This window comes from Caretta caretta, chromosome 2 (assembly GCF_965140235.1).
Source record: "Caretta caretta isolate rCarCar2 chromosome 2, rCarCar1.hap1, whole genome shotgun sequence".
Classification (NCBI taxonomy): Eukaryota; Metazoa; Chordata; order Testudines; family Cheloniidae; genus Caretta; species Caretta caretta.
In genome coordinates, this window is record NC_134207.1 from 89,165,919 (window position 1) to 89,188,758 (window position 22,840).

At 43.7% G+C, this 22,840-nt stretch overlaps 1 protein-coding gene across 2 annotated transcripts in view; it reads left to right on the plus strand.

Moving 5' to 3' along the window:
• Positions 1–10,079: 10,079 nt before the first annotated feature.
• NDUFV2 (NADH:ubiquinone oxidoreductase core subunit V2) overlaps positions 10,080–22,840 on the plus strand; it is a 52,944-nt gene continuing 40,183 nt past the window's right edge. The window contains exons 1-2 of one of the 2 annotated variants that reach the window (XR_007355265.2): positions 10,080–10,236; positions 17,654–17,719. Coding sequence is in view for 1 of the 2 variants with exons in the window: in XM_048840278.2 (XP_048696235.1) it covers positions 10,186–10,236; positions 17,654–17,719 (117 nt within the window). In the remaining variant the exon portion in view is untranslated. The remainder of the gene's footprint in view (positions 10,237–17,653; positions 17,720–22,840) is intronic. The other variant, XM_048840278.2, reaches the window with a different exon arrangement.

Genomic DNA, 22,840 nt, shown 5'->3' on the forward strand with positions numbered 1-22,840 from the left:
CTTTTTTAATTCCTTGGTTTGCCTATTATATTACTGTGAATATATGTTTATATAGGTCAAGACGTTTTGACCAAATATGTTTTTGTCCCACTCCCAGTCTGCCACCCATGATGTATATATGAGTTTGACATTATTCAAAATTATTAAGCTGAAGTGCAGAATGCTGGGAGGATTCAAAAGATTAATTCTAATACCTGCCTTGCTTTTGACAATGCATCTCATTGTTGCCACCATAAAATAACAAAGCCGGCCTGAATTGTGGCAGTTTCTCTTCTTGAAGAGAACGAATGCACAGCTGCTAACACAGCAGTACTTTGCTCTCATCCTGTAAACAAAATCTGTGCGTGAATGTGATTCTGCCACAGGGCAGTAATTTTACCTTTTGATATTGAAATGCAGAAACAGCTGAATTTGAATAATCCACAAATATGAGAAATGGGCTTTCCTGTCCCTGGCAGACTTAATTATTTTAAAGTTTTTAAAAATAAGACTTAGTTACCATGCTCATAATTATTATTCACAGAGCATTGTGACTGCATGTGGTGATTTACGTTAAGTTAAAATATACTAAACAAATAATAAATTCATTGTCCAAAGAGTCTTAATAGCTTAGTATCTTTAAATTGCATTTTAAATACCAGGAGCCCAAATTCATTCCTGATATAACGCTCTTATCTCCAGAATTACACCAGAGATAAATGTGCTGCCTCCTATCATATATATATATATATATATACTCACTGTTTTCTTTGTAACCTCAACCTCAGGAAGACTACAGGTTTACGCTTTCTGCAAAGTAGTCACTTTTTCCCATATACATTTCTCTTCTTCTAAAATAGTTCTTATTCTGAACCTTTTTATTTTTCTTTTTCTTTTCAAAAATAAAATAACCAGTCAGTTTTAACAAAACACTATCAAATGTTGTTAATACCGAAAAAAAGAAAACACTGCATCAACAGTAGGTTCTGATGGAAATTCTTAGCCAAATATAAATGTCATAGTTCGCATCCCTGAAGGCTTCTGAGCTTATGAAGGATTTATTTATACAGTAACATAAATGTATATGGCACTTTACAGACAAATAAAATACAGGATCCCTGCCCTGAAAGCCTAATCCAGAAAGCCCTTCCCACATGGGTCTCCTATTGAAGTCAATAGTAGCTCCCCATCTGCAAGACCAGCACTCTCGCTGTATTAAAACATGGTATGAGGAGAGAAAATAGTGAATGCTGTGCAAGGTGGGGAGGAAGTTTGATGAGAAGATGCCAACAGTTACAACAATAAGATTGTGTGGTTGCTATGGTTACTAAGGTTCATGCCTGGATGCTTCTGTGCAATTTTTTTAAAGATATCTTTCTACACAATGCTTTGAAGGCAGGGAGAATCTTCTGATGGCTCATTCCCTCAACACTGTAGAGGCACCATATAAATGGTTGGTTTGTTCATCACTCCTCATGCTGTCATGTGATTTGGGCAGCCTGGGTTATGCCATAGTGATTGGTGTGTCGCTTGAGTCCAGCCAGAGCAAGCAGAATATCAGTCAGACTCTCATTTCTCCCAGAACCAGATGAGAGGTTCTGAGACACTGCAGGTTGAGTACACAAATAATAAATGAACAAAATAATGAAGACTAGATGCACCTAATTATTGTTCTAGCTGCCCGTTTAAATAAAAGAAGTTCAAAGCTGTTGCAAAAAAAAGACACTGATCGCTTTTTGAACTGCTTTTGAACATCCCCTATCTGATTAACGTGGAAAGTAATAAGCCATCAATAGAAGTCAGGTCACCCTTTTCATATTACTGTTGAGCAGCAATATAGTTAGTGTCTCTAGCAACAACTCATTTGTTTCCACACTGAAGCATTTGTAAGCTTAAATTAATATATTATAAATAAAGAAGAAATACAAGAAGCAAAAATAAATAGTTCATACAATATTATTTAATAGATTCATTCAATTAACAGTTCTCCACTTTAGAAGACTTGGCTGTTAGTCTTTCTCACACACACGCAAAATGCCCAAATAACTATGTGTGACTGGGCAACAAAATGGCTGACAAAATTCAATGCTGATAAATGCAAAGTAATGCACATTGGAAAACATAATCCCGACTATACATACCAAATGATGGGGTCTATATTAGCTGTTACGATCAAGAAAGAGATCTTGGAGTCATTGTGGAGAGTTCTCTGAAAACATCTGCTCAATGTGCAGCAGCAGTCAAAAAAAGCTAACAGAATGTTAAGAGCCCTAATAAGACAGAAAATATCATAATGCCTCTTTATAAATCCATGGTACACCCACACCTTGAATACTGCATGCTGCTCTGATCACCCCATCTCAAAAAAGATATATTAGAATTGGAAAAGGTACAAAGAAGGGCAACAAAAATGATTAGGGTATGGAACAGCTTCCATAGGAGGAGTGATTCAAAAGACTGGGACTGTTCAGCTTAGAAAAGAGATGACTAAGAGGGGATATGATAGAGTTCATAAAATCATAAATGATGTGGAGAAAGTGAATAGGGAACTGCTATTTACCCCTCCACATAACACAAGAACCAGGGGTCACCCAATGAAATTAATAGGCAGCAGGTTTAAAACAAACATAAGGAAGTACTTTTTCACACAATGCACAGTCAACCTGTAGAACTCATTGCCAGGGGATGTTGTGAAGGCCAAAAATAAAACTGGGTTCAAAAAAGAATTAGATAAGTTTATGGGAGGATAGGTCAATCAATGGCTATTAGCCAAGATGGTCAGGAATGCAACCCCATGCTCCAGGTGCCCCTAAGCCTCTGACTGCCAGAAGCTGGGACTGGACGACAGGAAGTCGCGCTCTCAATAATTGCCCTATTTTGTTCATTCCCTCTGAAGCATCTGGCACTGGCCACTGTCGGAAGACGGGATACTGGGCTAGATGGACCATTGGTCTGACCCAGTATGACCTTTTTTATGATCTTTGGGATCTGAATTCCTCTCAGACTATCGGAGGCAGTATGGTCCAGAAGACAGGACACCAGGTTGTGAGTCAGGAGATCTGAGTTGTATCCAGCTCTACCATGGACTCTGTGTGTGATCTTGGACAAGAGAATAATATCTATTTGCTTCAGTTTTCTACCTATAACATAAGGGTAATAATCTTTACTCCCATTCTAAAATACCTTTTCATCTATGGATTAAAAGGTCTATATAGGTGCTAAGTATTATAATTATTATTATTTTAATAACCCACATAAATGGAAAGAAGAAATCAAAATTGACATAGCTGATGCATTCCCACCTTTAAACAATTGCATTGTAATCTATATACAGTACAGATCTACCCAAGGGATATAATATATATGCATAAAATGGTTAGTATAAACAGTAAGCATATTAAGAAATCCTTAATCATTCTTTACTCTATCAATGAAAGATTTTTCAGATGACTGAGTATGGAGCACTGATTAGGGCCCACACTACTAAAGCAAATCTAGAAACATGAGCTATTTGTAGCCATACTGTGAATAAAGTACAGTGTGTCCTTGCCTAAAGGAAGTATATTGCAAAGGAAAAGATTACCATGTGATATGATGCTAATCATATAAAACACCATTTATATACAGAATCAGGAATATATAGGGATGTTTAAGCCTGCTTTGTGTTTAATCACACATTTTATGATTACTGTATTACTTAAAAAATATAATACATTGTATGGTGTAAAGTGACTTTAGCTACAGCATTTATTGATATTTTACTAAGTTCATTTCTCTGTAGCTAATGCAAAATTTATTCACTCAGTGGACCTTTACACAAGGTATTGTTTGAATATTGACAAAGTTGTATGTATGTTACTTAGATTAAGACACCTATTTAGTACTGGAGTATGCTAGATCTTTCTTTTTCATTCTCCATTTCTGTAGTTTTCTGCCACTACTACCATTCCTTTAATGCAAGCTGAGGAACAGAAAATACAAGCTAGCTCTTAGATCACTAGAACAAACAGATAAGCAACAGCAGAATTTAAATGTCATGATTGTATACAATGGACAGTGGAAGCTACTTTCTTACAAACCAATGGACTAGATCCTTAGCCAATGAAAATCAGTAGAGCTTTATTCACTTCAGTTGGGACTATGCCAGTTTACATCAGTTTAGGATCTGGCCACAGTGAGTGTATGTCACTTCCTTTCTAGTGTAAATATAATGCTAACATCCATACCTTGATTTGTTATGACATTTCTAGCAAGCTTTGCTACACTGTTCCAAGATGTATTACATTTATAACGAGATTTTGCTATATTCATAACAAGATAGCAGACGCACTGGAGTCATTCATATTATTTCCTCAAACAGTTTCTATTAATCCGTTGATACCTGTGGCTATCTTGGTGGGATTATTGGTGCCGTTTAGAGAATATAGGTATGAATTATCAACTTTTGCCTTTTATAGTTGTTCCTTGTCTGTAATCAGTAGTTATTTTTCATGTGTGCTGCAGGTGACACATCTATGGAAGAGAACTTCAGAGTTGACCTTGTCTAGCTACCTTGTGGTAATAGCTAAAGGTTCCTTGTTTCCACTAGGTTTTTAGAGAAAAACAACTGTCACACATTAGTTATCTGAGTTAAAGGTAGTCAGACATGATTGATAGGTTAAATTATTTGTGCATATGCAGCTGGGAGTGCTACCTTTAGATTGTCCAAGACAGGAGTTATGAATGTCCCTGTGTGAATAATAGACTGGACATTAATTAAAGCTGATTTGTTTAGTCATGCCTTCAAGATGGAAGATAGTGAAGCACAGTCATTAAATATCCTCAGTACATTGTTATTTAAAACAAAAGTCTGAAAGCAATTGATATTTGGCATAAGGCACCTTAATAATTAAATATGATAATAAAATAAATAACTCTTTGGTTCCAGAAAAAGCTCTATACCAATTAAATACAAACTATTGCATAAACTTAGAGAATTAAAATATCTGACTATATTATTCCTTTCTGATGTATTTTTTCATATACAGTGCAAAACTATTCTTTATTATGGATAATGCTGTGGTATGATTCTTAGAGACAGTCTAGACCCCTTGATCGCACATTGACATCAATGGGTTTCCACATGTGTGAAGGGGTACATACTAAGAAATTTTGATGCAGGAGCAAAGCCCAAGTTTGTAGAATCAATTTGGAGCAGCTCCATTCTTTCTGTCTGAATAGCCAATATCTGGAATACTACTAAATGCAACTGTTTCCTCTGCTTAAAGTGTGGTATGTTGTGAAAGTAATTTAGTGGTAAAGAAACTTCTAGAAACTGAGGAATTATTCAGCAGGGAATTATCTTGCAGTTGCTAGTAAAGCTAGATAGTGCCTTAAGTACATTCATGAGAAATTGGTAGTACATTTCTTGCAACACCCTAATTATATCCCAGAGAGGCACTGTGCTGCAGACACCCCCTAAGGCACAGTTTCCTCTTTGATTTCCCCTTGCTCTGAGAGGTGAGGGGAAGGAATTAGTAATTTGTTGCTGTCCTATATCTGCAGCAAATTATGATACCTCCCTCCTCCCATCCCAGTCAGTAAAGCTAAAGCATGGAGAGTGTGTGAGGAGCAGACTCTGACCATTTCTCTCCTTTCTTTGCTCACCTCTCTGGTAAGAAAATGTAGGTGTGCATTGTCTATGTACTGCTGTGTGTCCAGACCCAAGACAGAAGTAGCACATACATGGGTGTACTGGGGGCTTTTCCTCTCATTTATGCCTCTGCACAGATGCATAGTCCAAATCACAATCACTCCCTTATTATTGAGTCATGTTGTCTGTAAAGGAGCTGTCATCCACCCAGCACTGAGTGAACACAGTGTGGCCCAGAAAAGCACCTCTAATATATGTCTGACTATATGAGTACTTGTATATTATATTTTGTTCTGAAGTATTACTTAACACATTGAGCCCGTACCTGGTTTTTGTTTGTTTGTTTGTTTGTTTGTTTTTTCAAAAACTGCTCTGTGGATAACTTTTTGGTGTTACAGTCATGCTGTCAATCACAATCTAGTGCAAGCCCCTTGTGTAGGCAAACAAAACTGCTATAAGCCATGATTTCCACCTGTGCAGCTTAACCCTGCTTGAAACCAGGAAAAACTACACTGGGGCAAATCAAGGTTTATAACAGTTTACACTAGGAGTTTGCACCAATGAAGAGACACTTGACAAGTGTCTTTGAATAAAGATTTTGTGTGTCTGTATTGTAATTTCCATTTTTTAACACAGAATGTTTTTCAGTTTGTACAAGCCAAGTAGTCTGTGGTGCTGACCCTGTGGGAGGACTATTGCTTTTTAAATCTGTCTCTGCAGTCGCTGAGGGGTTGCCTTTCTGCTGGCCCTTCTTCATTTATGAATTTTAGGAGATCCTACAATCATTCAGACTGTGACAGGCTAGGCTTTTTGTTGATTTGCTTTTCCTAGTTCTCTGGTCTCATATACTTGATTCTCCACCCCATATATTAGCCTGAGATTAGTTCCTTAGACAGTTAAAAGGCTGCTTAAAGGCTGCTATTCCAGTAGGGATAAGGAGGTTTTAATACCGTTATAAAGGCACTGGTGAGACCTCACCTGGAATACTGTGTGCAGTTCTGGTCTCCCATGTTTAAGAAGGATGAATTCAAACTGGAACAGGTACAGAGAAGGGCTACTAGGATGATCCGAGGAATGGAAAACTTGTCTTATGAAAGGAGACTCAAGGAGCTTGGCTCGTTTAGCCTAACTAAAAGAAGGTTGAGGGGAGATGTGATTGCTCTCTATAAATATATCAGAGGGATAAATACCGGAGAGGGAGAGGAATTATTTAAACTCAGTACCAATGTGGACACAAGAACAAATGGATATAAATTGGCCACCAGGAAGTTTAGACTTGAAATTAGACGAAGGTTTCTAACCATCAGAGGAGTGAAGTTTTGGAATAGCCTTCCAAGGGAAGCAGTGGGGGCAAAAGATCTATCTGGCTTTAAGATTAAACTCAATAAGTTTATGGAGGAGATGGTATGATGGGATAACATGGTTTTGGTAATTAAATATTCATGGTAAATAGGCCCAATGGCCTGTGATGGGATATTGGATGGGGTGGGATCTGAGTTACCCAGGAAAGAATTTTCTGTAGTATCTGGCTAGTGAATCTTGCCCATATGCTCTGGGTTTAGCCGATCGCCATATTTGGGGTCGGGAAGGAATTTTCCTCCAGGGCAGATTGGAAGAGGCCCTGGAGGTTTTTCGCCTTCCTCTGTAGCATGGCGCACGGGTCACTTGCTGGAGGATTCTCTGCTCCTTGAAGTCTTTAAACCACGATTTGAGGACTTCAATAGCTCAGACATAGGTGAGAGGTTTTTTGCAGGAGTGGTGGGTGAAATTCTGTGGCCTGCGTTGTGCAGGACGTCAGACTAGATGATCATAATGGTCACTTATGACCTAAATATCTATGAACACAAGTATAATGGTGCAGAGATGCTCAAACACAGATTAAAGATTCTGATGCTAAACCAATATTTTCATGTTTTATTGGCACCCGCCTTAGGAATTTAAGGCACCCGCCTTAGGAATTCAAATCTATGAATAACAAAGGGAATATATGATAGATTCATGGAATGTTCCTACATTCCTTGCAAACTAGTGCTCATAAATCACTAAATTAATAAACCTCTGACTATATAATAGGAAATGCATGGTGTTAATGACACATTAATTGTATAGGGGCCACCACCAAACACATTATTCAATTGCCTTGTATAAATAGAAACATACGATGTCTACCATTTTCTGCCATATATTTTGGTCTTGTGCTGGTCTCTTCAGGCTTCTGAGTGTCATGTTGATGGACTTAAAAGAAAGAAAATGACATCAACAGTTGCAAAAATTCATAATTCAAATGAAAATTACTTATTAAATTTGACTTTCATTTCGACATAAATTAAAAGCCAAACCCGATCAAACCAATGAACAACTTTGAATGGGGGTCCAGTACCTGCACTACCCAGGAAGCGTAGCTGTTGGGTTTGTGCCACTCTGCCTTTTACAAATATGTCATGCTGTGTCTGAGGAAGAAAATTATTCAGTTATCTAATCAGATTAATTTCCTCCAGTTCAAATATCTTAGCTGTACATGGTGAATTTTAACGTAAAATGGGAAAGGTTATTACGGGTCAGGGATTAATAGAGCAACTGAACAAAGCCTTTTGCTGACCCATGGTGATAACAATATGAATGCCTGCAGCTCAAGCTTCAAATATCCCCACAGCCCTGCCTAATGAGGAAGATGAGAAGGAAAAACTGTGGCTATTAATGACACATTAGTCCCTACAATGTAATTTCCTTTACCCTTTTATTATTACAAATGTATATTTGTTCAAAAAGGGAATAATTATTCTTCTGTCTAAAGTGTGATATGGGGAGTTAATGTTTATCGAAGGTTCTGTTTGATGATACAGATCTTGGGGTTCGTTTATGTAGTTTGTTACACAATATGCATTCAACAGGATAGGAACAATGAGTTCGTAGGCAAAACAGTCAGGATAGCCTTTCTCTTTCAGTATCACCAGTTATGTGTTGGCACTTTCTAGTATGCTGACATATGTGGTGAGCTCCTGAACCATGAGGTTCAGGTTCACTGTGCTATCCATGCTGTGGCAGGGAATTGTTACCAAGATTGCTAATAAAAGTGTTCTCCTTTGTGCCCTGTTTAATATTTCTGGGCTTTGACAGGAGAACTTTTTGCTGTTGGAGGGACAGCTGGATATAAAAGGGCATTACATTGTGGAATTTTCTCTGCATTTTGCAGGGGATGTGCACAACTTTAGGAAAATTCAAACCTCTTAATTGCTTCAGTAAACACATCCCTCTTCTGAAGAGTTTGCATGCACTTTTGTAGCTCTGTCCTTACAAATGGGGTGGAGATGCCAGCAGCACATCCCATTTACAATCTGGTAGCTAGTATCAGCCCTGAGTGTGCTCATTTTCCACCATGGATCTGCCACTGATAGGACAGCAGGGACAGGAGAGCACCCCCCTTATTTTAACTATATTTGTGTAGCTCTCTGAGAGCACTGTGACTAGGGAGGACACTTGCCTGGTTTTAAATCTGACAGGCCTTTTTTTGGATGGTTTGTCCCCAGTCCAAGACTGAAACAAAATTGGACATGCTTTTGTCTGGTATCAGATGGGGGACACCATTTTGAAGAGTATGCCACTTTACCTCTGCTGGCATGAGAGTGGTGGTGGGGCATTACCCTCTTCAGAATGGTTCCCCGGCGCAGTGTGACCTGGCATGCACAGTGAGTGCGATGCCACGCCAGGACCGGCTGGGGGCCACGTCAGTCCCAGAATGTCTGGCAATCGGGAAATGCAAGTGGTCACTCTAATGATCACTGATCAAATGTGGTCTCTTCTTGTATGTGTAGATTGCAAGAGTACACTGTGGGTGCTGCTGCTGCAGTACTGCCAACCTTCAAAAAACAAGAGCATCCCCTTCCCCCGCCCCCCACCAGTGCTTAATTTGTAATGAAAGAGGTGCCATGGCTCAAGCAATTTTTTTAAAATCTTTCATAAACTGACCTGGCAAGCCCAGAGGTGCTGGGGCTATCATGAACTGCCAGGGCTAGAGGTGCTGGGAATCTGCCCTGGCACAAATTAAGCACTGCCCCCCATAAAATAATAAGATTCGTTTAACAATAATGAGATTTGGGGATCTTTTTCATTGGCAGCAGAGGTGCCAGTGCAGGGGAACAAACAGGTGTTTTGCCCTTGCTCCCCACCCCGTGGGCAATGCTTGTGGTACAGGGCTGGGTACGGGGCGCACGGTGCCTGGCGCCAGAGCAGCGCCGGCGAGTCGCCCAGCAACCCCGTGCGCGGGGCCTGAGGTACCGCCGAGGGTTAATACAGCTCCTGAGCCCCGGCGGCTGCCCTCACGCCTCGCTCCCACCCAAGCCTTGGAGACAGGGGCCGGCGCGCGCACGAGGCTGTGCTGGAGCGCGCGCTCCTTCCTCCCTCTCCCGGCCCGGCCCGGCCGGCACCAGCGCGCGGCCCCCGAACGTGAGGCGTGCGCGCTCCCGCGCCGACGCCGACGCCGGCGGCACAGTGGGAGGGAGCGGTAAGGGGAGGAGGTGCGCGGGCTCCGAGTGGCGGCTGCAGTGAGCGGGGCTGCGGCCTGCAGGGCCGGCGCCATGTTTCTCGCTGCTCCTGTTCGCGCTGCCGGTGCCGCGGCCGCGCACTCGGTAAGGAAACCCGCGACCGAGGTGCCGCTCCCGCCCTCCTCCCCCGCCCCGGGTTCTTCCAGGCGCCGCGGCGAGAGACGGCTTCCTTGGTAGGGACAGGCCCGAGGCAGCCGGCAAGGGCACAGCGGCCTTCAGCTCCCCGGGAGCCCGGCCCATGTCACACCCCCACCCCCCGCAGAAAGGGGGGAAATCCTCCCCCAGTAAAGTCAGGAGAGGAGGGGCTCGGGGGGTATGGAGGAGGAGGAGGAGGGGTCCATGGGGCTGTGCGCACACTTCTTAGTTATGATTTCTGTCATGTGTGATACAGTCTAACCACAAAAAGAACAGGAGGACTTGTGGCACCTTAGAGACTAACCGATTAAGCATAAGCGTTCGTGAGCTACAGCATCCGATGAAGTGAGCTGTAGCTCACGAAAGCTTATGCTCAAAAAAAATGGTTAGTCTCTAAGGTGTCACAAGTCCTCCTTTTCTTTTTGCGAATACAGACTAACACGGCTGCTACTCTGGGTATGTCTACACTACGGAATAAGGTCGAATTTATAGAAGTCGGTTTTTTAGAAATCGGTTTTATAAATTCGAGTGTGTGTGTCCCCACAGTAAATGCTCTAAGTGCATTAAGTGCATTAACTCGGCGGAGCGCTTCCACAGTACCGAGGCAAGCGTCGACTTCCGGAGCGTTGCACTGTGGGTAGCTATCCCACAGTTCCCGCAGTCTCCGCTGCCCATTGGAATTCTGGGTTGAGATCCCAATGCCTGATGGGGCTAAAACATTGTCGCGGGTGGTTCTGGGTACATATCGTCAGCCTCCCGTTCCCTCCCTCCCCCCGTGAAAGCAAGGGCAGACAATCATTTCGCGCCTTTTTTCCTGAGTTACCTGTGCAGACGCCATACCATGGCAAGCATGGAGCCCGCTCAGGTAACCGTCACCCTATGTCTCCTGGGTGCTGGCAGACGCGGTACGGCATTGCTACACAGTAGCAGCAACCCCTTGCCTTGTGGCAGCAGACGGTACAGTACGACTGGTAGCCGTCATCGTCATGTCTGAGGTGCTCCTGGTCGCCTCTGTGAGGTCGATCAGGAGCGCCTGGGCAGACATGGGCACAGGGACTAAATTTGGAGTGACTTGACCAGGTCATTCTCTTTAGTCCTGCAGTCAGTCCTATTGAACCGTCTTATGGTGAGCGGGCAGGCGATACGGACTGCTAGCAGTCGTGCTGTACCATCTTCTGCCGAGCAGTCATGAGATGTGGATGGCATGCAGTCCGTCTGCTGCCAGCCAAAGATGTAAAAGATAGATGGAGTGGGTCAAAACAAGAAATAGACCAGATTTGTTTTGTACTCATTTGCTTCCCCCCCCTCCCCTGTCTAGGGGACTCATTCTTCTAGATCACACTGCAGTCAAGGTGCAGCGAGGTAAATCTAGCCATGTATCAATCAGAGGCCAGGCTAACCTTCTTGCTCCAATAAGGACAATAACTTAGGTGCACCATTTCTTATTGGAACCCTCTGTGAAGTCCTGCCTGAAATACTCCTTGATGTAAAGCCACCCCCTTTGTTGATTTTAGCTCCCTGAAGCCAACCCTGTAAGCGCCCCTCCCAGCGTCAGAGCAATGGCAAACAATCGGGCATCTGAGAGTGCTGTCCAGAGCAGTCACAATGGAGCGCTCTGATGGGGCTAAAACATTGTCGCGGGTGGTTCTGGGTACGTGTCGTCAGGCCCCCGTTCCCTCCCTCCCTCCGTGAAAGCAAGGGCAGACAATCATTTCGCGCCTTTTTTCCTGAGTTACCTGTGCAGACGCCATACCACAGCAAGCATGGAGCCCGCTCAGGTAACCGTCACCCTATGTCTCCTGGGTGCTGGCAGACGCGGTACGGCTTTGCTGCACAGTAGCAGCAACCCCTTGCCTTCTGGCAGCAGACGGTGCAATACGACTGGTAGTCGTCCTCATCGTGTCCGAGGTGCTCCTGGCCGCGTCGGCTGGGAGCGCCTGGGCAGACATGGGCGCAGGGACTAAATTTGGAGTGACTTGACCAGGTCATTCTCTTTAGTCCTGCAGTCAGTCCTATTGAACCATCTTATGGTGAGCAGGCAGGCGATACGGACTGCTAGCAGTCGTACTGTACCATCTTCTGCCAGGCAGGCAAGAGATGAGGATTGCTAGCAGTCGTATTGCACCATCTTCTGCCAGGCAGGCAAGAGATGGGGATGGCTAGCAGGCGTACTGTACCATCTTCTGCCAAGCAGCCATGAGATGTGGATGGCATGCAGTCCTTCTGCACCGTCTGCTGCCAGCCAAAGATGTAAAAGATAGATGGAGTGGGTCAAAACAAGAAATAGACCAGATTTGTTTTGTACTCATTTGCCTCCTCCCCTGTCTAGGGGACTCATTCCTCTAGGTCACACTGCAGTCACTCACAGAGAAGGTGCAGCGAGGTAAATCTAGCCATGTATCAATCAGAGGCCAGGCTAACCTCCTTGTTCCAATAACAACGATAACTTAGGTGCACCATTTCTTATTGGAACCCTCCGTGCAGTCCTGCCTGAAATACTCCTTGATGTACAGGCACCCCCTTTGTTGATTTTAGCTCCCTGAAGCCAACCCTGTAAGCCGTGTCGTCAGTCGCCCCTCCCTCCGTCAGAGCAACGGCAGACAATCGTTCCGCGCCTTTTTTCTGTGCGGACGCCATACCACGGCAAGCATGGAGCCCGCTCAGCTCACTTTGGCAATTAGGAGCACATTAACCACCACACGCATTATTCAGCAGTATATGCAGCACCAGAACCTGGCAACGCGATACCGGGCGAGGAGGCGACGTCAGCGCGGTCCCGTGAGTGATCAGGACATGGACACAGATTTCTCTGAAAGCATGGGCCCTGCCAATGCATGCATCATGGTGCTAATGGGGCAGGTTCATGCTGTGGAACGCCGATTCTGGGCTCGGGAAACAAGCACAGACTGGTGGGACCGCATAGTGTTGCAGGTCTGGGACGATTCCCAGTGGCTACGAAACTTTCGCATGCGTAAGGGCACTTTCATGGAACTTTGTGACTTGCTTTCCCCTGTCCTGAAGCGCATGAATACCAAGATGAGAGCAGCCCTCACAGTTGAGAAGCGAGTGGCGATAGCCCTGTGGAAGCTTGCAACGCCAGACAGCTACCGGTCAGTTGGGAATCAATTTGGAGTGGGCAAATCTACTGTGGGGGCTGCTGTGATGCAAGTAGCCCACGCAATCAAAGATCTGCTGATATCAAGGGTAGTGACCCTGGGAAATGTGCAGGTCATAGTGGATGGCTTTGCTGCAATGGGATTCCCTAACTGTGGTGGGGCTATAGATGGAACCCATATCCCTATCTTGGCACCGGAGCACCAAGCCGCCGAGTACATAAACCGCAAGGGGTACTTTTCAATAGTGCTGCAAGCTCTGGTGGATCACAAGGGACGTTTCACCAACATCAACGTGGGATGGCCGGGAAAGGTGCATGATGCTCGCATCTTCAGGAACTCTGGTCTGTTTCAAAAGCTGCAGGAAGGGACTTTATTCCCAGACCAGAAAATAACTGTTGGGGATGTTGAAATGCCTATATGTATCCTTGGGGACCCAGCCTACCCCTTAATGCCATGGCTCATGAAGCCGTACACAGGCAGCCTGGACAGTGGTCAGGAGCTGTTCAACTACAGGCTGAGCAAGTGCAGAATGGTGGTAGAATGTGCATTTGGACGTTTAAAGGCGCGCTGGCGCAGTTTATTGACTCGCTTAGACCTCAGCGAAACCAATATTCCCACTGTTATTACTGCTTGCTGTGTGCTCCACAATATCTGTGAGAGTAAGGGGGAGACGTTTATGGCGGGGTGGGAGGTTGAGGCAAATCGCCTGGCTGCTGGTTACGCGCAGCCAGACACCAGGGCGGTTAGAAGAGCACAGGAGGGCGCGGTACGCATCAGAGAAGCTTTGAAAAACAGTTTCATGACTGGCCAGGCTACGGTGTAAAAGTTCTGTTTGTTTCTCCTTGATGAACCCCCCCGCCCCTTGGTTCACTCTACTTCCCTGTAAGCTAACCACCCTCCCCTCCTCCCTTTAATCATTGCTTGCAGAGCCAATAAAGTCATTGCTGCTTCACAGTCATGCATTCGTTATTCATTCATCACACAAACAGGGGGATGACTACCAAGGTATCCCAGGAGGGGTGGTGGAGGAGGGAAGGAAAATGCCACACAGCACTTTAAGCACAGCACTTTAAAAGTTTACAACTTTAAAATTTATTGAATGACAGCCTTCTTTTTTTTGGGCAATCCTCTGTGGGGGAGTGGCTGGTTGGCCGGAGGCCTCCCCACCGTGTTCTTGGGCGTCTGGGTGTGGAGGCTATGGAACTTGGGGAGGAGGGCGGTTGGTTACAGAGGGGCTGCAGTGGCAGTCTGTGCTCCAGCTGCCTTTGCTGCAGCTCAACCATACACTGGAGCATACTGGTTTGGTCCTGCAGCAGCCTCAGCATTGAATCCTGCCTCCTCTCATCACGCTGCCGCCACCTTTGAGCTTCAGCCCTGTCTTCAGCCCGCCACTTACTCTCTTCAGCCCGCCACTTACTCTCTTCAGCCCTCCACCTCTCCTCCCGGTCATTTTGTGCTTTCCTGCACTCTGACATTATTTGCCTCCACGCATTCGTCTGTGCTCTGTCAGTGTGGGAGGACAGCATGAGCTCGGAGAACATTTCATCGCGAGTGCGTTTTTTTTTCTTTCTAAGCTTCACTAGCCTCTGGGAAGGAGAAGATCCTGTGATCATTGAAACACATGCAGCTGGTGGAGAAAAAAAAAGGGACAGCGGTATTTAAAAAGACACATTTTATAAAACAGTGGCTACACTCTTTCAGGGTAAACCTTGAAAGTTAACATTACATACATAGCACATGTGCTTTCGTTACAAGGTCGCATTTTGCCTCCTCCCACCGCGTGAACGGATTTTGGTTGAATGCCAGCAAACATACACTGCAATGCTTTGTTCTACAGTGATTCCCCAGTACGTGTTGCTGGCCTGGAGTGGTAAAGTGTCCTACCATGAAGGACGAAATAAGGCTGCCCTCCCCAGAAACCTTTTGCAAAGGCAGAACCGCAAATGCCAGGGCAAAGTAATCCTTTCACATGCTTGCTTTTAAACCATGTATAGCATTTTAAAAGGTACACTCACCAGAGGTCCCTTCTCCGCCTGCTGAGTCCAGGAGGCAGCCTTGGGTGGGTTCGGGGGGTACTGGCTCCAGGTCTAGGGTGAGAAACAGTTCCTGGCTGTCGGGAAAACCGGTTTCTCCGCTTGCTTGCTGTGAGCTATCTACAACCTCCTCCTCATCATCTTCTTCGTCCCCAAAACCTACTTCTGTATTGCCTCCATCTCCATTGAAGGAGTCAAACAACACGGCTGGGGTAGTGGTGGCTGAACCCCCTAAAATGGCATGCAGCTCATCATAGAAGCGGCATGTTTGGGGCTCTGACCCAGAGCGGCCGTTCGCCTCTCTGGTTTTCTGGTAGGCTTGCCTCAGCTCCTTCAGTTTCACGCGGCACTGCTTCGGGTCCCTGTTATGGCCTCTGTCCTTCATGCCCTGGGAGATTTTCAGAAAGGTTTTGGCATTTCGAAAACTGGAACGGAGTTCTGATAGCACGGATTCCTCTCCCCAAACAGCGATCAGATCCCGTACCTCCCGTTCAGTCCATGCTGGAGCTCTTTTGCGATTCTGGGACTCCATCATGGTCACCTCTGCTGATGAGCTCTGCATGGTCACCTGCAGCTTGCCACGCTGGCCAAACAGGAAATGAGATTCAAAAGTTCGCGGTTCTTTTCCTGTCTACCTGGCCAGTGCATCTGAGTTGAGAGCGCTGTCCAGAGCGGTCAGAATGGAGCACTCTGGGATAGCTCCCGGAGGCCAATACCATCGAATTGTGTCCACAGTACCCCAAATTCGAGCCGGCAAGGTCGATTTAAGCGCTAATCCACTTGTCAGGGGTGGAGTAAGGAAATCGATTTTAAGAGCCCTTTAAGTCGAAATAAAGGGCTTCATTGTGTGGACGGGTGCAGGTTTAAATCGATTTAACGCTGCTAAATTCGATCTAAAGTCCTAGTGTAGACCAGGGCTCTGAAACCAGTCTAACCACAGTGATTGTTGGTTGATTTGTTTTTCTTTTGTGTATTGTATTTGTGTTTATGGTTTATATATTCCTTGAGGCAGAATACTGTTTATCTGGCTCCATAAATAAATAGCTCCATACACACCAACATTTTCTATAAAAACGAGGGGTAGTGTGTAGTCTTTTTTTAGCCCCTCATGACATACACCTGCGAGATGTATCTCTTTTGTTCTCTCTCTCTTTGATCTTTAGCAGACTTGACATTGCCAAATTTATGACTACCTATATGTTTGTTTAAGATCAGTGAGATATAAAGTTCATGTCTCTACTTTCAAACTGGAAAAGGCTAGTTTTAAGGAAATGAATACTTGATATGTATCTTGGGTTATTAGGACTAAAGTTTGGAAAATAAGAGGTCTTTTTCTACTCGGAAAAATAGATTTCCAGTATTGCTGCTAACAATGCATTTCTCTTGTAACTAAGACTAAACATAGGTTAATAATCCTTCTAATTCCCTTACTATGGTCTCTCTCGTACCAATCAAAGAGTTAGATTAAAAATAAGGTCTAATCTAACACTTCTAACTCTGATACTTAGAGGTTTCATTTTTTGAAAAAGATACACATCTTTTGGACAGGTTTCAGAGTAGCAGCCGTGTTTAGTCTGTATTCGCAAAAAGAAAAGGAGTACTTTTTATCGGATGTGCACTGAATGCATCCAATGAAGGGAGCTGTAGCTCACGAAAGCTTATGCTCAAATAAATTTGTTCGTCTCTAAGGTGCCATAAGTACTCCTCATCTTTTGGACAGGGCCAGATTTACAAAGATACTTCGGTGCCTAAAGATGTGGATAGGCACCTACTGGGACTTCCAGACTTCCCTAAATGCATTAGATTTGAAACAGTAGTTTATGCATACATTTAAAAACATACATGGCTGACATGTATTTATAAATTTATAAATACTGTGTTGCGGCAGTAAATTATTTAGTACATTGTTTGATATATGCTTACATATGAGGAGAGGATATTAAGTTATGTAAAATTCTGGCTTCAAGATGGCAGGGTTTACTTTCTAATTTAATCTGCAGTGACCAGGGTGTGTTAAATATACAAAGATACTCCTGATATCAGGAGAGGTCTTTAATATTCTCCACTTTGCCTTGTCAAATAATAAACCACTCGGTCTTTTGGTTGTGTTTTATTATGATTGGTATAGAAATCAAACTGTTACTGAAAGCAGTGTATGGCAATTAAGCACTTAAATTTTACCTATAGTTTTTAATACTTCAAAAATGTTGTTTAAAGGTGAGACAGATCCGCTACTTGCATAAAACAGCTGTGCGCAGTGGAGGTGGAGGAGCCTTGTTTCTGGTAAGAAATTTTTCTAGATACTGAAAACATGAATGAATGAATAAATTTAAGTTGTGGGTTGGGTGAAGTATGGTTTTTATTCACTTTTGATTGGCAAAAATTGTTTTTCCAGACCTTAGTAGAAACTTAAAAGGAAACTTATTTTTCAGTAGAGCTCCCTGCTCTGGGGTGTGTGTGAAAATCTCTAATCACCCCCACCCGCCCCCTTCCCTATCTTATATAAGAGGCCACAGCTTTTTAAATCCTTAAATGAGGTTACGTAATGCTTGACTTCATAAGCCTCTGTTTTCATTTCGTTATAACTTTACCAAACTTTCACTGTTAAAGTTTTAAACAAAAACAGTTCAGCTATTTTCTAAAGAGGTTTTGGAGAATAGTTAATTTTGCTCTGAACATTAGGATTTCCTTGAGAGGGAAGGTTTTATGCATGGCCCTGTGTAGTCATTGATTCCACTACTACCGAATTTGCCACAGAATTCACTTTGCCACTGAGCTGAGCTCCAGAATTTGACCTTCAATTTTAAAAATGTTTCTAGCCCATGTTTGTGTGGTTCCCAGTACAATAAAGCCCTGATCCACGACTGGGGACTTTAGTTGCAAATGCAACACAAATATAAATAGTTGTAATTATAGTTGCAAGATTCTAAAATGTGAACTGGGGTACACGAATCAATGACATCTGCCTGAATCTGAAGAGAACTACTGTGAGAGGTGTGATCTGTCCTATTCCTGTCATTCATGGCCTTGTGAACTCTGTAGTTACGTAGCTGCACAACTGGCATTTTTTTTCAAGATGCAGTGGAATTCAGCACTTCTGCCACAAACTTCACCTTTTGCTGCAGACAGGCACCCAAAATTTTGTTGTCTCCCTGCAGTTCTCTTCCTCTGCAGCTTTTCCCTTAAGGGAGAGTTAATTGGATTACAGTTCATGCCCTCTGCACTTTTCCATGAAGTGAGGCAGGAAGGGGTTGGAGACTTAGGGAGTGAGAGCTGATCTCCAAAGAGGGGGAGGGGAGATGCTAGACTATCAGGCTAGGCATCCTCAAGAACAGGTCAGCAGCTGAAGGCCTGGGAAGCCAGGGAGGTAAGCTGCCAAAACTAGCTACAAGCTCCCCCGTTTCCTGGCACACATGGTAGGTTCTGAGGACAATTTCATGGATGCTAAGGCTTATGGTGTGGAGCCAATAGGCTTGGAGAATTTAACAAAAAAGTCATCCTCAAGACCTATTTCACCATTTGAATTTAATTTATAGCAACCTGGGGTACTGTGTCTTATTAGTTGTTTGATATTTGCTGTCCTTTAATGCTCCTTTTTCTTCACAGTAGCTTTGAATTTTGGATACAGTTTTATCTACTTGTTTGCCTCAGTTATGCAATGGCTTTTTTAGCTATAACTTTCAGGCATTAATTAACATAGAGCAGTGGTTTTCAACCTATGGACCCCTGAGGGTCTGCAGACTATGTATAAGATTTCCAAAGAGGTCTGTATCTCCATTTGAAATTTTTTAGAGGTCTGCAAATGGAAAAAAGATTGAAAATCACTGATGGGGTATTTAAGGACAAATTGGGAGCATATCTACTAGATCAGTGGTTGTCAAACTTTTTTTTCATGGACCACTTGAAAATTGCTGAGGGTCTCGGCGGACTGCCGATGATCGTTCCAAATGTTGTTTGTACTGCTAGCTAACTATTGTAAAGCGCATTGGATAAAAGCACTGTATTAAAAAAATAAAAACCTTAATAATTAATGGTTTTTTGTTGTACAAATAAAAGCACACAACTCATATTTTAATATCAGAAGTCTTACCTTTCTAATGCAATGGATATGGCCTGTCTCCGCCACAGCCCCTGAGCTGGGGCTGGGAAGGAGGGGCGTCTTTCCCCGGCAGCTGTAGCCCTGGAGCTGGAGAAAGTCGCCTCTTTCTCTGGTCGTTGCAGCCCTGCATGTCCCAAATTCCCCCCACCCTCTCTTGTCAACCCACCGCCCCCTCTTATCTTCCCTTTATTTCCCCAAGGCCACCACTTCACCTTACATGTGCATCTTCTCCAGCGTGCAGGCACCTAATTCATGGAGCCATGCCTGTGCAGTTTCACAATTATGTGAGTGGCCCTTTATTCTCTCGTGTGTGGCCGCCCAGGTGCGCACCTTAGAGGGAACTGTCCGCGGACCAGCTGAATGAAGCTCGTGGACCACTTGTGGTCCGTGGACCACTATTTGAGAACGTCTGTAATAGATAATTGGTCAATTGCTCTGACTGGTTTGAGGTTAAACTTTTTTGAGTTCTTTAATCAATATCGGGTGTTTTAATACTATCAGAAGGTGGATGTCTTATTGGCTGCCTGGTTTGTACAGAGAAAACCATACACAATTTTAAGTAATCATGTTCTTGGAGTATCACTAGTCTCAATTTTCTTTCTTGCCGTTTGCTTTGTGGTGTTGAAGGTCAATAAAGCCTGCTTGGAGCTGAAGGGGATTTACTGTGTAGCAACACTAACTTTCCTTCCAGTGTGGTTGATCTGTTTTGATGCCAGTTTCAGTGTAAATGGTTTGCTTTCTCTTTTCACCTGTATGTTTGTTTAAATTTTTCTTGCTTATATTGTACTTGTTGTCACATTCCAAGTACCTAGAATCACAGAAATGTAGGGTTGGAAGGGAACTTCAGAGGTCGTCCTGTCCAGCCTCCCTGTGTGGAGGCAGGACCAAGTAGATCTAGACCATCCTTGATAGGTGTTTGTCTAACCTGTTTTAAAAACATTCAACGCTGGGGATTCCCCAACCTCCCTTCGAAGCCTATTCTAGTGCTTAACTATCCTTATGTTTAGTATTTTTCCCTAATCTCTAACCTCAATCTCCTTTGCTGCAGATTAAGCCCATTACTACTTGTCCTATCTTCAGTGGACATGGAGAGCAGTTCATCACGATTCTTTTTATAAATAGTCCTTAACATATTTGAAGACGGTCCCACCTCAGTCGTCTTTTCTCAAGACTAAACATGCACAGATTTTTAGCCTTTCCTCATAGGTCAGGTTTTCTAAACCTTGCATTGTTCTATTGCTTTTAGAGACTCTGCAATTTGTCCCCATCTTTCCAGAAGTGTGGTGCCCAGAATTGGACACTGTACTCTGGCTGAGGCATCATTAGTGCCAAATAGAGTGGGACAGTTATCTCCTGTGACTCACATATGGCACTCATGTTAATACACCCCAGAATATTAGCGCTTTCGCAATGGCATCTCATTGTTGATTCATTTTTAATTTGTGATTATGACTCTCAGATTGTTTTCAGCAGTGCAACCAGCTAGGAGTTATTCCCCATTTTGTAGATTTTTTTTTTTTTTTCCTTCCTGAGTGAAGTACTGAGGACTTGTCTATTGAATTTCATCTTGTTCATTTCAGACCAATTCTCCAATTTGTCAAAGTTTGTCAAGGTTCCTCCCCCACTCTGAACTCTAGGGTACAGATGTGGGGACCTGCATGAAAAACCTCCTAAGCTTATCTTTACCAGCTTAGGTCAAAACTTCCCCAAGGTACAAAATATTCCACCCGTTGTCCTTGGACTGGCCGCTACCACCACCAAACTAATACTGGTTACTGGGGAAGAGCTGTTTGGACGCGTCCTTCCCCCCAAAATCCTTCCCAAAACCTTGCACCCCACTTCCTGGACAAGGTTTGGTAAAAAGCCTCACCAATTTGCCTAGGTGACTACAGGCCCAGCCCCTTGGATCTTAAGAACAATGAACAATCCTCCCAACACTTGCACCCCCCCTTTCCTGGGAAATGTTGGATAAAAAGCCTCACCAATTTGCATAGGTGACCACAGACCCAAATCCTTGGATCTGAGAACAATGAAAAAGCATTCAGTTTTTTACAAGAAGACTTTTAATAAAAAATAGAAGTAAATAGAAATAAAGAAATCCCCCCTGTAAAATCAGGATGGTAGATATCTTACAGGGTAATTAGATTCAAAAACATAGAGAACCCCTCTAGGCAAAACCTTAAGTTACAAAAAAGATACACAGACAGAAATAGTTATTCTATTCAGCACAATTCTTTTCTCAGCCATTTAAAGAAATCATAATCTAACACATACCTAGCTAGATTACTTACTAAAAGTTCTAAGACTCCATTCCTGGTCTATCCCCGGCAAAGACCCAGCATACAGACAGACACAGACCCTTTGTTCCTCTCCCTCCTCCCAGCTTTTGAAAGTATCTTGTCTCCTCATTGGTCATTTTGGTCAGGTGCCAGCGAGGTTACCTTTAGCTTCTTAACCCTTTACAGGTGAGAGGAGCTTTCCCCTGGCCAGGAGGGATTTCAAAGGGGTTTACCCTTCCCTTTATATTTATGACAAAGTTGTTTTGAATTTGAATCTTGTTTTCCAAGATGTTTGCAATCCCTCTGAGCTTGGTGTCATCCACAGATTTTATAAGCATACTCTCCACTCCTTTACCGAGTTGTTAATGAAACAACTGAAGAGTATTGGACCCAGAATTGACCCCTGAGAATCCCATGGGGTTATGTTCCAGTGTAACAGTGAACCACTGATAATTACTCTTTGAGTACAGTCTTTCAACCATTTTTTTTGTAATTTCATCTAGACAAGTGGTTCTCAAACTAATGCTGCCGCTTGTTCAGGGAAAGCCCCTGGTGGGCCGGGCCGGTTTGTTTACCTGCCGCGTCTGCAGGTTCAGCCGATCCTGGCTTCTACAGGCCGCGGTTAATTGCTCCAGGCCAATGGGGACTGGAGGAAGAGCAGCCAGCACATCCCTTGGCCTGCGCTGCTTCCCGTTGGCTATTTCTTATAACCCTGTTATCCTCTAGGTGCTTACAAATTGATTGCCAGTATCTTTCCAGGTATCAAAGTTAGGCTTACTGATCCATAATTCCCTGGATCCTCTTTCCCCCCACTTTTTAAAGATAGGTACCATGTTTGCCCTTTTCCAGTCCTCTGGGATCTCACTGGTCCTTCATGAGTTCTCAAAGATAATTGCTAACAGTTCTGATAGTTTTAGCTAGTTCCTTAAATACCTGAGGGTACACTTCATCAGGTGCTGCTGATTTGAATACATCTAACTTATCTAAATATTCTTTAACCTGTTCTTTCCATATTTTGGCTTGTTT